At 37.3% G+C, this 17,547-nt stretch overlaps 1 protein-coding gene across 3 annotated transcripts in view; it reads left to right on the top strand.

Annotated features, from left to right (window-relative positions):
* SEC14L1 (SEC14 like lipid binding 1) overlaps nt 1-16,581 on the top strand; it is a 104,356-nt gene extending 87,775 nt beyond the window's left edge. The window contains exons 14-17 of one of the 3 annotated variants that reach the window (XM_074225082.1): nt 2,538-2,789; nt 5,252-5,430; nt 5,966-6,067; nt 13,172-16,581. In XM_074225082.1, coding sequence (XP_074081183.1) covers nt 2,538-2,789; nt 5,252-5,430; nt 5,966-6,067; nt 13,172-13,562 — 924 coding nt within the window. In that variant the 3' untranslated portion in view covers nt 13,563-16,581. The other 2 variants (XM_074225081.1, XM_074225083.1) reach the window with 2 other exon arrangements.
* The last annotated feature ends 966 nt before the right edge of the window (nt 16,582-17,547 follow it).

Genomic DNA, 17,547 nt, shown 5'->3' with positions numbered 1-17,547 from the left:
ATCTGAGAGGCCCAGACCACATGGAGCTGTCTTTTTAATGCCTTGTCCAGGAAGCTTCATCAGGAGAGCAAGGGTGATAAGGAAAACTGAAGGAAGTTTCATCAGGAAAACTGGTTCTATCACATGAGCAAAAAATGTCCTGCTTCAAATTACATTGCTGCTGAAGAGTTGTCTTCTAACCCTCAAATGGAAACTTGTGTCTGTGTTAGTTGCATAGGAACTGTTAAGAGGATCAGAAACTCCACAAGCAACATGAGAGAACTTTGGCAACATTCTCATGCAGCATTTGCCTTTGTCTAGCCAATTCTAACTTATCTCTTTTGCTGAAGACCATTGAACCATGAGCTATGAAGTAGGTTTTTCTTTTCTCTGTAGTCTTATAGTCTCATTTATCTTATAACTTCAATTTAGAGAGCATTTACTGCTAAATGGGTTGAGGAATAGGTAGAAAAGCCTGATCACCTCTTCAACTTTTGAAATTAGTACCACAAGCTTAGGACAGTCAGTCACATGTTGAGACTGAAGATTAATCTGATAAACATTTTTCATTTTGTCTGTCAAAGACTTAACTCAGTACTCTGCACTGTTATAGCTTAGCTATGGTATTTTATATTACTTAGGTAATACAAAGGGAGAACCAGACCATGGACACAGAAATAAATTTCACAGCCATTTTCTCCAAACAAGTGGAACATGACTGTCCAATTTATAGTTTTACAACTGGGTTGAAAAGACAGCAAGTTGAGTGCGGAGGCATGTACCTTATTAAAAGACAGTAGGGATTGGGAGGTCAGAGAAGAATATAATTTTGGGAGAAGGAAAAAGTTTATTTGACTTAATGAAATAGCAGTGGCCAAATTGTGACAGTAGCATTCTAGAAACAAGTACTAAAAGTTGAAGTGCTTTTTACCAAAGTCCTGCTCAAGGGAAGCATTCTTTCTCATGATAATACATTTTTCCCCATTGTTTCTTCATGTTACTATTACTTGATCTAATCACAGATCTTTGTAATGATGGCAAGCTCTCTGGAAGCACTGTAAAATAAGATGATGGATCTAAGATCTTAATTCAACACTTTATATCTCTGGCATGTACTTGGCAGAGTGCATTTAATAAATACATTTTGATTTGGGTTGAATTGGGGAGATTTCCTTTCCTATTGATATTCACACAGTGCCAATGGTGGAAGCTAGCATACCCCGCCCCCCCATGAGTGGCAACCCTTGTGGTAGATTTACTTGGTGACAAGGACAAATTCACAGAGGATAGAAGGACATGGAGAAGATGTGGTCTTCAATTGTTGGAAGCAGTGCTCTCATTGATGAGCTGTCAGAACTATTGAGCTATCATAGAAATTAGCCCTAATTGAGCTAATTACTGTTCCTAGAATACACTATTACTTATGCTATTCCCCAATGCTAGTATGCTATTCCCCAAGGCCAGTATTGTCTTTGTCATTTTGATTTGTTTGTATTCCTATTATATGACTTTTCTTAAATCCTGCTCCTTCCATGAACTTTTCTCTAATATCCTGTACTAAAGTGAGTTATTCTTTCAAATCCCATGACATTTATTATCTTTAATACATATATGATATTTAACCATCTAAATATCTTATAGTATATTATTTATCTCTTCAAAAAAACCTTTGAGAAAATAGATCCTTATGGTCCTGGGAAAAAGACAAATTCTTTTCTGCCATAGTTTATAAATAATAAAAAGGAAAAGAGGGGTTTGGGGATATATTTTATTTTTTTCTCCTAGACAAATCCCCCTTTGCTTCCATCCAGGAAAAATTTGTCATTGAATGGGAAGACAACAGGATGTAAAGAGCTAAATCTGGGGAAATTGAAATATGTACTCTTGCAAGCCTAATACTATCTTAGCCTTAAATTTGCAGCAGCCCTAAGCAGTATCAAAAGTTTGTAAAGTTTGTTTTGGTCAGTCTATTTTCTTCCTTAGGCTTTGTCTTTCAGAAATCCCTCCTCTTAGTTTTCAAAACTCCTAGCTTCTTCCTTGCCTCAATAAAAACCTGTTTTCTGAATGGAGAACTCTCAACTAGGCCACCTGATTTAAATATTCATACTAAGGTGTAACCAGACTTAGTGCTCCCAAAGATCATTTTCTTCAACTGATAAAAACATGTGGAATGATATTAGAGATGTTATGGTTTTATTTTTTTGTGTTAATTTTGGGTGGTATTGGGCTTTTGAGAGGGAGACATTTAGTGGGAAAAGGGAAAGAATTTTTTTTCCATTTAGTTTCCTACCTCTTAATTCCCTCCTGTAAAACACACACTTTGTGTAAGAAGAGTGTTTCAGTAAAAATAGTCATCTCAGGGGGACAGTTTGAGTTGATATAGGAAATCTCAATATTTAAATTACAAACCCAAAATCAACAGATCTCATATTACCATCTATTCTGTAGACTTTTTCATGGCAGGAACAATTCTTTGTAACTCTCAAATACTCACCAATAGTACTTAATTCATACTCTGTGCTTAATATCTGTTGATTTGATTTTTCTTCTCTTCACAGATTCTTATTCAAATTGTGGATGCCTCTTCTGTGATCACTTGGGATTTTGATGTGTGCAAAGGTGACATTGTTTTTAACATCTATCACTCCAAGAGATCACCACAACCTCCTAAAAAGGACTCTGTGGGAGCTCACAGCATTACTTCTCCAGTAGGAAATAATGTGCAATTAATAGACAAAATGTGGCAGCTGGGACGAGACTATAGTATGGTGGAGTCCCCACTCACTTGCAAAGAAGGGGAAAGTGTTCAGGTAAAACTATCTGTATTGCCTTTTCCAGTGTAGGCAATATGGTGCTGAAAGCAAGTCTTTAAATAAGTTTGTTTAGTTTTCTATATATAGAAGAACTTTAGAGGCTGCCTTTCCCTATGCTAGTAGAAGCTGTAAATTTCTGTTAGTCTTTTTTTTTCTTTTTAAAAACTTTTTAGATTTTATTTATTTTGAATTTTACAATTTTCTCCCTAATCTTGCTTCCTTTCCCCCACCCCCACAGAAGGCAGTCTATTAGTCTTTACATTGTTTCCATGGTATACATTGATCTAAGTCGAATGTGATGAGAGAGAAATCATATCCTGAAGAAAAAATAAAGTATAAGAGATAGCAAAATGACATAAGATAACAGTGCTTTTTAAAAAAATTAAAGGTAATAATAGTCTTTGGTCTTTGTCTAAACTCCACAATTCTTTCTCTGGATACAGATGGTATTCTCCATTGCAGATAGCCCCAAATTGTTCCTGATTGTAGCATTGATAGAATGAACAAGTCCCATTAAGATTGCTATCAACCCCATGTTGCTGTTACGGTGTACAGTGTTTTTCTTGTTCTGCTCATCTCGCTCAGTATCAGTTCATGTGAATCTTTCCAGGCTTCCTTGAATTCCCATCCCCCCTGGTTTCTAATACAACAATAGTATTCCATAACATACATATACCACAGTTTGCTAAGCCATTCCCCAATTGAAAGACATTTACTGGATTTCCAATTCTTTGCCACCACAAACAGGGCTGCTATGAATAATTTTGTACAAGAGATGTTTTTACCCTTTTTCATCATCTCTTCAGGGTATAGGCCCAGTAGTGGTATTGCTGGATCAAAGGGTATGCACATTTTTATTGCCCTTTGAGTGTAACTCCAAATTGTTCTCCAGAAAGGTTGGATGAGTTCACAGCTCCATCATCAATGTATTAGTGTTCCAGATTTCCCACATCCCTTCCAACCTTGATCATTGTCCTTTCTGGTCATATTGACCAGTCTGAGAGGTGTGAAGTGGTACCTCAGAGATGTTTTAATTTGCATTTCTCTAATAAGTAATGATTTAGAGCAATTTTTCATATGACTATGGATCACTTTAATTTCCTCATCTGTAAATTGCCTTTGCATATCCCTTGACCATTTGTCAATTGGGGAATGACTTTTTTTTTTAAATTTTGATTCAGTTCTCTGTATATTTTAGAGATTAGTTCTTTGTCAGAAATACTAGTTGTAAAAATTGTTTATTTACTAATTTTTTTGTGAAATTGGTTACAGTGGTTTTGTCTGTGCAAAAGCTTTTTAATTTAGTGTAATCAAAATTATCTAGTTTGTTTTTAATGATGTTCTTCATCTTCTCTTTGGTCATAGACTGCTATTGTTAATCTTTAAAGAAAGAAATTATTAAAAGGGGAGTCCATTTTTAAAGTTAAGCTGGAATCCAGATAAACTGACAAGGCCATTTTCATATTTAGTATTTCATAGTAGAAATGCATTCAGATCCCTATGACTGAATGTTTTTTTAGAAAACAAAACCACAGCAATATTTGCCCATTTCCAAGGAAATACTTTCACAATATGTAACAGTCATCAGCTTTAGTTCCATGTGACTCCCATTCACAAGAAAATAGCTCAGAGTATTTATAAAAAATTGCCATGTATACATTTATAAATGGAAACCAGAACATTTCCACTAAAATATTTTTGTCTCCTTGAAGAAATAATTCCAAAGCAAAATTGAATAAATATTACTAAGCATAACAGTGCATTTAAAAATGAATTACTAGGGGTAGCTAGGTGGTGCAGTGGATAGAGCACTGGCCCTGGAGTCAGGAGTACCTGAGTTCAAATGTGGCCTCAGATACTTAATAATTACCTAGCTGTGTGGCCTTGGGCAAGCCACTTAACCCCATTGCCTTGTAAAAAAGAACTAAAAAAAAATGAATTAACTGATTCTTATTTTTGTCAGTTTTTTGTCTGGAATCATAGTTCGTCCAGTACTTTCTTTAATAATAAGTCCCTGATTTTGCTGCCTTAAGGTCCCCCCCCCCCAAGGTAAATATATTTTCCTTTTTCTGGACATAAAAGCAAGGCTTTTTTGTTTGTTTGTTTGTTTAAAGGCTATACAGTAGGTGGATGGTGAAATTTCTTCTTTGTTATGCCATAGTCAGTCTGCTTCCAGTTTCAATTTTTTTTTCAGGAAAGGGGATTTCAGGAGTTTGTTTAGTGCAAGGAACAATTAAATCATCACATATTCTTTAATTCTATAATGCCCTGGTGATATTATTGGGCAAGTCTTTCAGGGGTAAAACTGCCTTTAATATGTGAATCAAACAAGTTTATGTCTTGAGTCAATGGAGTGATGCTCAAAGACACAACAATTTTGCTTCTGTCAGACCCAGAAAAAACAGACATGAAAGATTAGATTCTGTATAGAAATCAGTTTCCTGTTCATTGGTTTCTAGGGCTCACATGTGACCAGATGGCCAGGTTTCTATATTCTACAGTGGAAATTTCATAGCATGCCAGCTTGTGCCACAACCAGCTTACCCCGAGTAGATGATGTGCTGGCATCACTGCAAGTTTCTTCTCACAAATGTAAAGTGATGTACTACACAGAAGTGATTGGTTCTGAGGATTTCAGGTATGGTCTCTTCATATGTCTATAAAGAGTTGTGAGTTGTACACTGAAAAATGTTACATATAGGGATTCCTTAAACCTTAGTTCAGTCTACATTATCTTGTTTCTTAATAGCTCTGTAAGTGATAGCCAAAGGATTTTTAGTATCTGCACAGAAAGCTATAGTAGGCACTATGTGTTTATATATAAATGTGTGTGCACACAAGTGCATGCAGCACAGGGCCTGCCTGCCTGTGGGGGTGTGTGCATGTGCACATGTACAATGAAAAAAGGGTGAAAGGGCAACTAGAAGTAAAATTCAAGCAAAAATTAGGAACTATGATCTCATGGAGTTTTATGAGTTTAGTAGATGAGAATATAATAAACAATATAAAAATAACTCAGCATTATATGAAATTGCTTAGCCGTGACTTGATAGAGTGTTTCAAATTAGGTTTTTGAAAGAGATGAAAGGGAAAAGGGAGTCTTTGGGTTTGATGTACAGTTCTTATTATTAAACCATTTTGAAAAATTTCTTTCTTTCCATGTTCAATTTCAGAGGTTCTATGACCAGCCTGGAATCAAGTCACAGTGGTTTCTCCCAGCTAAGTGCTGCCACAACCTCTTCCAACCAGTCTCATTCCAGTTCCCTGATTTCCAGGTAGTGCAGCAGCACAAGTGAAAAATGCACAGATGAAATGAAATGGCAGGACCTCTTCGGTGACAGCCAGCTGCACTACAGCATACTCAACAGTGACATTTGTGCAAATCCCTCTCAGATCCTCTTAGATAGAAAAATAGTGGTTCAGATTTTAAATGTAGTGATTTTGAGCCTGAAGCTAACTCGAATAGGTAGTTTTAATTCTAAACTAACTTTAAACTCAGTAGCCATAAATTTTGTATACATTGTGCACAAAATCAAACTAAAGCACAAGGGCTCTTCTTGAAAAGATAGTTTGTATACACTAATTAAGAAGTAGACCATTTCAAATGTTGATGCAAAAAAATTTTTTTTCCAACAAACTCTACCATGGTGCATTAGTGAATGAATTCCTATGAGAGCCTTCATAAATTAGAAAGTTCCTTCTTCCTATATATAACAGAAATCTTCCAGCTTGTCTCCCATAAATCCCATCTTTGTCCTCTCATGTTCTTCCTGCTGTTCTTTTGAAATGTTCTATATATAAAATGGCAACTCACTGGACACCTTTTCTTCCACAAAACCCCTTATTAAGTCTGGAATAGTTCACAAACAACTTCATTGGAAACTTCTTGCTCTGCTGTGGCTGACATGAAGTGTTATTCAATGAAATAGAATTTAAAGGGTACTAACTCAAAGGAAGCCCTTGCACTTGTAAAATTGGGCTTTTTTTTACCCTTTTCTACAATTTCCAGCTCTCTAAATTGGCAGTCAAATTTTTCTGCTAGTAATAATACATTTGTTTTCAGTTTGAGCTTTCTCAGAATATCAGTTTGAGAATTGTTCTTTATATTTGAGATTCCATTGAGTCTGAGCATTAAGTGCCCACCCAAACTGGCTCCTGAACTTAATTGTAGTGTCTCTCCTGTATCCCCAATACCACAATGCATTCTGAAACTTAATGTACTAAAACCATAGTCATCAGAACCTAAATATTTATTAGCCAAAGGAGATTTCATTTGGAAAATAGCATGTCACCAGCAGTCATTCCTTCTTGTAGCATTTTATAACATTCCCAACTTACCAGCTTAAATTTTGTGTTACCATCATCACATTTGCTGTTAATTGAGCAGAGCAGTTTATATAGAAATCCTGCTTTGTACACAAGAACTCAATCTTCCTTTTCTTTATAACAGAAGCTTAATTCACATTACAACAGAATCCTCCAAAAAAGAAAATCAAGACAGTCAATTAGTTTGCCTTTTACATTTTTTTTTCTTAAAAAAAAAACCTGCCTTTTCTTTTATGTAATCCTGTTGTGGGAAAAGCAGGTAACTTGAAAATGTGTCCTAAAGTGAAACTGGAGAAGCCTCATTAATGAAGATGTTGAAAGCCTGCTTTTGTGTTGTTTTTAGAAATTGTGCCAAAACTTTAAAAGGCCATTATGTGTGTACCTAATGTGCATATCAGTTCTGGACTGAATTGTTTAAAGAACAAAGAAATTTTCTTAAGGCATCAGTCGGGCTGTTTCTGTGGCTGGAGGGCTTTTGGCGTGTGTGTGCTTGCATCAGAGCGTGTGTGCATGTGCGTGTGTGTGTTTGTGTGTGTGTGTGTATGAAGGGGTGAGGGAGGGGAGGAGCAAAGAGCAGGTGGCTAAGAAAATTCAGCTTCCCTGACACCCAATTAATTAAGTTCTTCCAAAGTTGTTCTACTGTGTTCCCTGAAAGAGTTCTTTGGCTTTTATGTTAATTGCCTGCCTTTCTAAACCTTAGCTGTATTGCTTTTCATAAGATGAGCTTAACCTTGGCATCAGAATGTCGTTTTCAGAAAGCATGATAAAGGTTATTTAATTTGGTGGCATTTGTGCTGCTTCCAGTTAGTGCTTCCTGTTTTCCAAATTATAAGGACCTGAAGATGGTCCTCTCTTCTCTTCTTTCTCTCCTTATGTTTGTCTCAGATGGCGATTTTGCTGACAGCTGCAAAGAAAGTGCTTCACTCAACAATCTACATCTGCCCAGAATGTTTGTAGAGCTATTTGAATTGTAGCCATTTTAAGTTGGCTCAAAAATGACATGTCTTTTTTTTTTTCCATGAGAACTTAATATGTCTTTAAGAGCCCAATACCCATTCCTACACAAATGCTTACAGGGTTTATTCATGAGGAAACATCGATCTAATTCTCCCTTTAAGAGAATTGATGTGACAAACATAACCTGATTATGCAGTTCACAATATGCCTATTTTATTTTGCTTTTTCATTTCCCCCCTCCCCCCCAAAGTATGATACGATTAATGCTCTCATTCCACTTTCTTCTGGCACTGATGATTCTTTTGGCTTCTCTCTGTATTACTAGAGTCTTAGCTTACCCTTCTTCCTGAATTCATTATTCACATATCGAATTCTGTAAATGATTATAAACATATTACCTCACTCTTGGTAATAAAATACTGATAGTCTTTAAAAGATTTTTTTATTGTTATCAATAATAAATGTGAACTGTTTAAAGAAAAGTATTTCTTTCTTGACTTAGATTCATCCTACTTAAATTAGAGTTTGGAAATCCTAGATAGTGGAAATGAGTGAAGAAGCTGTGTTTTAAAAATAGGTTCTCATTTCTAGATGTTGCAAAAAAAGAAAATGTGAGTTCTTCATTTTAATAGTTCCAAGGAAAAATTAAGAGTTTTCCTTAAATAATTAGTCCTGGGTTGATTGATATTTAACAAAACTGGTTATGATTCTTTTCTTCCACTTCTACTTACAGTTCTGACCCATTGTGACTAGGATTTTGTTTCTTCAGTTCTTAAAAAGAACCACTGTCTTGGGAGGCAACTCCTTAGCTAGTTCTCAGAGGAGTCAGATAGCAGCTTCTAAGATTTAAGATGCAAATGGGTAACAAGAATAATTTTTAATTTAGTTGATCTGGTAGAGTTGTGTGATGGAGTAGAATGTTATGATTTGATGAATGTTATGATAAGATGAAACATGCTTTCAGTTCCTTCCTTATGGGTTTCTGAAAATTGAATTCCTAAACTGCACTAACTTCTAATTGTTGTTATATGAGGGAGAGGGTTGATGCAGTGAGAGAAAAGGAAAGGTAGATAGTGGGTTTTTTCTTAGAACATGGCAGTGTTTGCAGTTGGAAAATTAGTTGCAGGTAAACAAACCATTAGCTATTACATCTTAATATTAGGAAGCCAGTGCTACTTTCCCATCTTGAGTGATGTGTTCATTTGTTTTTCCCTAAAAAGTGTACACAGCAAAATTTTTGACCTGGAGAAGGATAGGAGAACTTTACAGAGTAAATCTAGATGGGATAATATGGTGAAGAAGAGGCAGTGCATTAAAGTTGGTCTCGTGACCATGTTTAAGTATTTGTTTATAATAACGTCCTGGGTATTTGCTATTCTGAACATAATCTGGCTCACTTAAATTACTTAATTGATTTTTTCAGTTAACAAGAAAGGAAAAAACATTTTTCCATTATTTTGTAAAGTTGTGTATTTAATGCTAAAAATTGCTTTACCAGGCCTCTCATTTATTGAAAAGGTGTTATTTTTTTTTCTAACTGGGTAAGAAAAAACGAAAAGGCAGAACTTCCCCAATAAACTGCATTTTGCTTTATATTTTTTCTTCATTTGAATATTACATTAAGAAGAACCTTAGAGATCACCTAGTCTAACTACCCAGCTCCTTTAACTTAATAAAAAAGAAGACAGATTCACTCAGGTCTCAAGTTTGAGATATTTTGTCAGCCCTTCTTAGGCATGAACTGATTTGTTGGAAAGGATGACTTGGGAGAGCTTTGGATAGAAGTGATTCTTCAATTCCTGCTTAATTCAGGGACAATCCAGTGGGGGGGAAGCAACTTTGGAAGTCAGACTTGTTAAAAAAAAAAAAACTTGTTCAACAATCCCTGTTTTTTAGCTTGCCTCAGAGATTTCAGGGGAGTTCACTCTAGAGTAAGATCAGAGCCTCTTGGTTTTTCTATCTTCCAGTGAGTTCATTCACTTTTATTTTCTTGTGCTTATCTAAGTATAACTTCTCCAACTTCTCTTCACCATTTGCTTTGATAAATGAGTTTGCACACTATTTACTATTTGCAATCTTCTTTTACGTAACTTGGATTTGGTGAGGATTCAGTCCTGTGGGATGTCAGCCAATAAGAACAATTTTGTTGATTTTGAACTAAAAACAAGCAAGCAAACAAAAATGTGCCCCTGCGTGGTGAGGAGTGGTGATAGTGGTGGTGGTTTGAATACAGTTCTAGCCTATTTTCTCTTATAGGAGAAGAATGACCTGCCTCATGGACCTTTGTCCTGCTCCTCTCCAGTCAGGGATCAGCCTCCTCTTAGAGGAGAGGGCAAGGCTTTTCTTCACCTACCCCACCCATATGGGTTGTCTGTATTACCTATATGGGTAGTACCTATGTTAGAAATGAACCTCATTGGGGCGACTAGGTGGCACAGTAGATAGAGTACCGGCCCTGGAGTCAGGAGTGTGTGGGTTCAAATGTGGTCTCAGACACTTACTAATTACCTAGCTGTGTGGCCTTGGGCAAGCCACTTAACCCCATTTGCCTTGAAAAAACCTAAAAAATAAAAAAAGAAATGAACCTCATAACCCCCTTTTACAAAGTGAGGTCACCTGACACTCCTAATAAGGAAACAGCCTGGAGGGACAGAAAGATTATTTATTTAACATTTCCTCCAGGAAACTGGTACTCCCCCCTAATGAGAAGAATATTAAATAGCAACAATGTTCAATCCTATAATGGTTGGGAAAGCTTTTCCCCTCCCCTGAGCTAGACATTGGTCCCAATCTGAGGTACAGTCTAATCGGTACACTCACCCATATCACTCCTTAATATGTGCCCCCTCCTTGGTCATACCACACATATGCTGATGAGTCTCAATCCTCAAGGGATGTGTAATATGTATGAAGTTTATTAAGCATGTTTATCTTTTTTAATTTTTAATTTATTTTTATTTTTTATTTTATCTTTTATCTTTATTCAGCATGTTTATCTGTGAGACCTTAGGTTACAACCACTGACCAGTTTGATCTGGTTTCAGTCTAATCTCCACACAGGTATCTTCAGGTTAGGAAAATTCTTCCAGTTTGACGGTTGGTCAGAGTCATTTATTTTTCCTTTTGTCTTACTTCCATATTCCTGCACTTAGACTTGTGTCTTTTTGGCCTAATCAATAGCCCAGAGAGCACTGCCTTTGTAATATAGTGTTCTGACAGTTACCTGTGAAATGCTAACTTGATAGCATCCTCTCACCAAATGAAACATCCTGTTCTGGTACTGATCTGTGGAAACCAAAGCCACAGCATTCTCTCACACATACCCTTTACAAAAGGTTTATAGTTTCATACAGAATACTTTAGTGTACTGAAATATTAGATATTTCTAGTGTATATTGCCTTGGTCTGACCACATAAATTGTGTTCATTTCTGGGCAATACATTTTAGGAAAGACAATGATAAGCTGAAGAGTTTTAAGAGGGGAGAGCAAGGCAAGATTATAGGGCATTGAGTTCATGCCATAAGATTTACTTGAAGAAAATGGAAATGTTTGTCCAGGAGAAGAGTCAAGCAAGTGAAGGTAGACAATCTTAACTACATAAAATTTAAAAGCTGCTCATCATAAACTAAATAATGTTAGGCTAAGAAGCAAAGATGTTAATTGATAGGAAAAAACATCTTTTTCACCAAATGTTTATCCAAAGAGATAGCCTCATGACAATTGTTAATCACCTTATCCTGAAGGAAAGGTACAATAAGAGGTTGGGCTGGGGGAGGTCCAGTAACTGTACCCTAAGGAATTAGCTCCAAATAAGAATTTGTATGCAAAGCTTGGTGAAGGGGTCAAGTGTATCAAGCCTAAACATGCAAATTCCTGCAGTATTTTTAAGTCATCTGCTTGGAAGATGGATCACCACTGCCCATTTGTTGACCAAAATATGAGAGGGGGAAAAAAAACCCAGTTTTTTTTGCTCTTTCTTGGGCATAAAGCTTTGCCTTCAGCTCACTTTTGCCCAGTTTGTTTACTGTGCCTTAGAAAAATGGATAGGATACAATATTTTTTTCTTGTCGCATTATTACTCTTCAGTTTCTTGAATTTTGTGAGTCTTCAAGTGGCCATTCTCATTGAGGTTATGCTTGGCACCCAGATTTATTCTGATGCAATGAATAAAATGTAGATTGAATGGGAGTCTCCAATGGACCCTGAGGAACTTCAATCTTATGGACAATTTACACAGATATCAAGTTAGGGGATTCCTACTGAAGTCAAAGAGAGATGGTCAAAGTTTATTTGAGAGAGGGAGGCTCATCTTCCCAAATTAGAACTCAACATGCACTCTATAATATTTATTAGGAATTTGAAAACCTATCAACTTAAAATGAGTGACCATTGGCAACTGAACCAATACAGTGAACTAGCAAATTTCATATATATGTAAGTCTTGGAGAAGATATATTTTCCAAAATATTAGCTGGATGTTATATTGCAACTGGATCAGTAATAAAAGGCATGTGGTCATGCTAAAGAAGCTGAATGTTTACTATTCTTTTCCTGTAAGATTATGATTTTAAAAAACCTTTCTATTTGATCTATTTAAAGTCCCATAGCTCTTTCTTTGGCCAGAGGGAATACCCTTTGGAAGAAAGGGGAGAAGGAGGGTAGAACTTGCTTTTTGTCTCGTATTTGGTGTGCACAAGACTACAATTATGGATGAGTAGGTAGAACTGATAACGTGTTAGATGTCTTGTCACTACCATGTTGAGGTTCAATTTTAGGACAAAAGAAGGCACTTAAGTCACTTATAAGTTAGCAAAAGGTTGTCTTCACCCATCAAGGATATAGTGGTACTTAACTTCTCTAGATTCAGCCACTCTTGTCTAAATATAGAAATGTATCTAGTCAGTAATCCATTAACTATGTGGTCTTTAGGCCTACATCAAGTTGGAGGGAACTTGGTTATCCTGTGGATGGGCCTTTTTATGCTCTTAAGGGATCAAGAAACTGCCTCAAGTGGGGCAGTGGCAAATTAGGTCCTGGGGACAACTTTGTTGCCTTTTTGGGAAAAAAAATAATCATTTTGGGATCTGTACCTAGACCATCATCCAGTGAAACAACTGCTGTGAGAAGGATCCTCATCGACTACCAGTTACTACTTATGTGGCAGGCAAGCCAGCCTAGGCAAGCCCCAAGTCAACCTGATGAAGAAGGCACTATGCATCATGGTCATCACTACCACCTTGACTGTCACCTTATCTCAGATCCCAATGAAAATAGTCCAAGCCCTGCATCCAAGAACCTTGATAATGGTAATCCTAGGCACTCCTTAACTCTCATCCTGGGAAGCAATCTTTTCTGGAGATGCAATGTGGTAACTATTCCTGTGAGTACTAGAGCCATATCTATTGAAAACTTGGAAGACTCTTCCACTAGGGTCCTTTGCATAATCAAATGTAAAAAAACCCCAACAACTACTAACAGAAACTGATAAGATTTAATAAATAGAAGACATTAGCTACTATATCCCATGGACCATGGAACTTTTCTGACTTGTGAATGAATCTTCTATGTACAATTAGCATGTGAGTTCCTCAAAAACAGAATGTTTTACTTTTCTTTCCTAGTGCTTAGCACAGGGCTTTGCAAATAATGTTTAATAAATTCATGCTATATAAACCATGAGGCTTAGCTTTGATCTGGGAATGAGGAAAGGCCAGAGGGTAAGTTAGAATTGTGTTCAAAACAGTCCATTGCTAATAGATAATATTCATAGAAACTAGATCTGAAAAACAATTGTACTGGAGAGGTGATGTTAATTTGTCACAGACATAATTACTTGGAATTTGGACACCTGACCTGTCAGATGTATGATGATGCAGCTGTTGATTAGTAGGGAACAGACCACTTACCCTGAGACAGGAGGGTGCTGTTTTTCCAGCTGGTGGCAGTTTGAGGGCTTGAGTGGATGACCAACCCAAAGAGCCCACCTAGGAAACAATAGCTGTCATGTCCCCATATCCATATTGGCAATGGGTCTACTCCCCAAATTCAGTTGTTCTTATACCAGCTCAAACCTGATTGTTTAGCATAAGAATTCCTTGATAGACATTAATATGCCCCATTAACTCAGTAGGAGGCAGTTAAATTCCTTCACTGATCCTGACCCCCAAAAGGAAAACCTTTGATTGTCCAGGCGTAAGCTCTCCAGGATAATTTGGCCATACTGGTGGCCACTGCCCTGGAATCAGTATAGCTAAATATCTTCTCTACCCCACTCCCTCAAGGCTCTTTCACTTGTCAGCCATGCAGCCTAGAGCTCAGCCAACTAAGAAAACTTGGGAGGATCATCATTCCCTAAGGTATCCCATAGAACTGAATTAGTAATTATTGAAGTCTAGTTGCACATATCTCTTTCCACATGGAATCATTAGTAAACTAGGCAAAGCAACATTCCTTAGGAACCAGATAATTAAAGGTGGGGACCCATAGCTAATGGAACAGGCAGGGTGTAGGGCCTGAATTGGAACTCTTAATCTCTTGCATACTCATCATCTGTTTACTAACAATGAAGAATGATTTTGAATGTAGTATGCCCATTTAGCAAGGGAAGCTTCCTGACTTTTTCCAATTTTATTAGAGGGAACTATCTTGCATCATCCTTTTCATAACAGGTAATAGCAACTAGGGTCTAATAATAGGTGAGTAGTGCTTTTCAGAAGTAGTTTAGTTTGTGGCTGCTTTAGGGAATTTGGAGCTCCTGAAAACTGTTATAATCTAGTTACCCCATGGTTCCCATCAAAGGCTCCATTCAGCTTGTTCTTTAAGGACAAAAAATGAAACAAAAAGAGAGAAATGTGGCCCTTGAAGGGTCATAAGGGCCCAAGAGGAGAGATTGCTGGGCAATCAGATTGATAGCCTTGTCTGGGCCTCAGTTGAAAAAAGTTAGACTTCAATAGTAAATGGGAGTCATCTGTGGAGAAGTAAGGGTCAGTAACTTTACATTGTAGACTCTGCCTAGAATGCCCTGGATTTTTCCCATCTACTGTAGTTTTCCCAAAACTTAACTGTGTGGACTGGATTTCTGCCATAATGCCTTCATCTAGCCCATAATCATCAATGTAGTGGTAATCTCAAGAAGAGAAAACACTCTCCACCTACCATAATGTGGTAGCATAAAGCAGAGGAAGTTTCATTATAAAGAACTTTTTTCCAGTAGAAAGCAAACTACTAGTTTCAGTGGACAAAGTCATGGAAATAAAGGGAAAAAGCCATCAACTTGGACCTGAAACCATACTTCATAGAAAGGGATTAGAGCACATGGCCAGCTGTGCTACCTGATCTGTGATACTGATGAGGTAGGAACAGCTGTAAAGGTGAGTAGGTTGACTTTGTTCAGTTCCCTGTAATCCACCGGAAGCTGACGGGTGCCAGTTCTTCCTCCATTCGGGGTTACTGTAAAAGGAGGTGGGATAATAATGAACACACTAACTTCATCTCCATCATTTATACAGCTAGCATGTATATAGTATTCCCTGATCCCCAAGGGATATTATCTGTTGTTAATTACATGGGATGGTACAACAACTCTTAAGTTCCATTTGGTCCAACCTACAGTGTTATCATCGACATTTACTGAAAGGTTTTTCACAGACACTGAAAGGGGCAGGGGCACCCCTTCTCTCCATAGTCTTCTGTTTACAGTAGTCTCTTGAATGATCCAAATAAGGCAGGAACATTAATGCTTTAGGTTTGGATAAAGCTGAAGGGTCCCTGTTGTTTAATTTCCCTGTTCAGTTTTACTAGTTCCCCAAAAGTCAGCTGTCATTTGCTTTCTTATCAACCCTATGTTTCAGGAACCAAAGTTCCCTGAAGGAAAAATGTCATTGCTCTCTGCTTAACCACCAGACCCCACCCCCTAAGAAAGAAAGCAAAAATACTCAGTTACCAGGGACTCAGTCTTGCCTAAATAGGTCACTACTGCCTCTGGCAGGAGAGTGTGAAAAAAAATCCATTCACTCCCCAAAACAGAACAAGCACTGAAAGAATCCCCAAAGAGCAGGCTATTTCTTCTCAGTGACCAGTCATACAATTTAATGTAACTTCTGTCTCTGATAACCCAAGGAGGAGCTGATGCATCACATGAACAAGGCACATTTCCTTTAGCAAGGGTCCAGAAACCATACTTCATAGAAAGGGATTAGAGCACATGGCCAGCTCCACCAGAGATCAGATTCAACAGGAGAATTTGATCCCATTTCACTACCATCTATCAATCAGCAAGCATGTATTCCAACACTTCAGGTTCCAGGCTTTGAGGATACAAAGACAAACAAAATGGCTCTGCCCTTAAACAACACTTCCATTATATTGGAGGAGGTTGCATAGGATCATTGATCTAGAGTTGAAAAAGACTTTAAAAAACATCTAGTCCAATACCCTCATATTACAAAGACCCACTTTCAGTGATAGTTGAAAGATTGTGGAAAAGGAGAAAAGTATTTCAAAGTTGAAAAAGGAAAATATGTCCCAACTGCCTGGATGGCCAGATACAAAAAAGTAGTGATTTTTGTCCAATGTCAGCAAGGCAAGAGGTATCTTGTAAAGTACCCTAAGGCTCTCTGTTTAGTCCTGTGATGTTGTATATTATTTTTATTTTATTTTATTTCATTTATATTTATTATGTCTTATTTTAAAGGCATAGGCAGTATCCTTGTCAAATTTCCAGAGGACAATTCTAGGAAGGATAGTTAAAACAACTATGATATGTATCAATAAAATCTGCTGTCTCCTGTATGTGTGTGCATGTATGCACACACACACACACACACACACACACGCACAAAATGACCCATATATATTCAAAGAATAACATTTTTAGAAAATTCACTTTCTTGGGTGGCTTGGTGGCACAGTGGATAGAGTACTGGCCCTAAAATCAGGAGGACCTGAATCCAAATCCAGCCTCAGATAATTCCTAGCTATGTGACCTTGGGCAAGCACTTAACCCCATTGCCTTGCAAAAAAAAAAAATCAGTTTCTTTTGAAAGCACATGCCAAATATGGAAAGTAGAGAAATTCTTGCTGAAAGCAAGGATTGGGGAGAATCAAGAGCATCCCAACATATTCATCTCTTTGTGAGAAGAGGAGGGGCAGAAGACTAGACGTCACCAGCTCTATTTTTTTTTTTAGGTTTTTGCAAGGCAAATGGGGTTAAGTGGCTTGCCCAAGGCCATACAACTAGGTAATTATTAAGTGTCTGAGACCGGATTTGAACCCAGGTACTCCTGACTCCAAGGCCGGTGCTTTATCCACTACGCCACCTAGCCGCCCCAGCTCTATTCTTAATAATAAAATTGCTACAGTATCCTTTGGTCCCAGGAATTCCTTAAAGAATAAGAGTAACTTAGGCTGTTCAGGCAAGCAGCTTGTGATGATAGAGACAGTAATCCCCTTCCCCCAAACTATGTAAAAGA

Source organism: Macrotis lagotis, chromosome 2, assembly GCF_037893015.1.
Source record: "Macrotis lagotis isolate mMagLag1 chromosome 2, bilby.v1.9.chrom.fasta, whole genome shotgun sequence".
NCBI classification, from domain to species: Eukaryota; Metazoa; Chordata; class Mammalia; order Peramelemorphia; family Peramelidae; genus Macrotis; species Macrotis lagotis.
The sequence above is the reverse complement of the archived record's forward strand: the minus strand, read 5'-3'. Positions and strand labels throughout refer to the sequence as shown.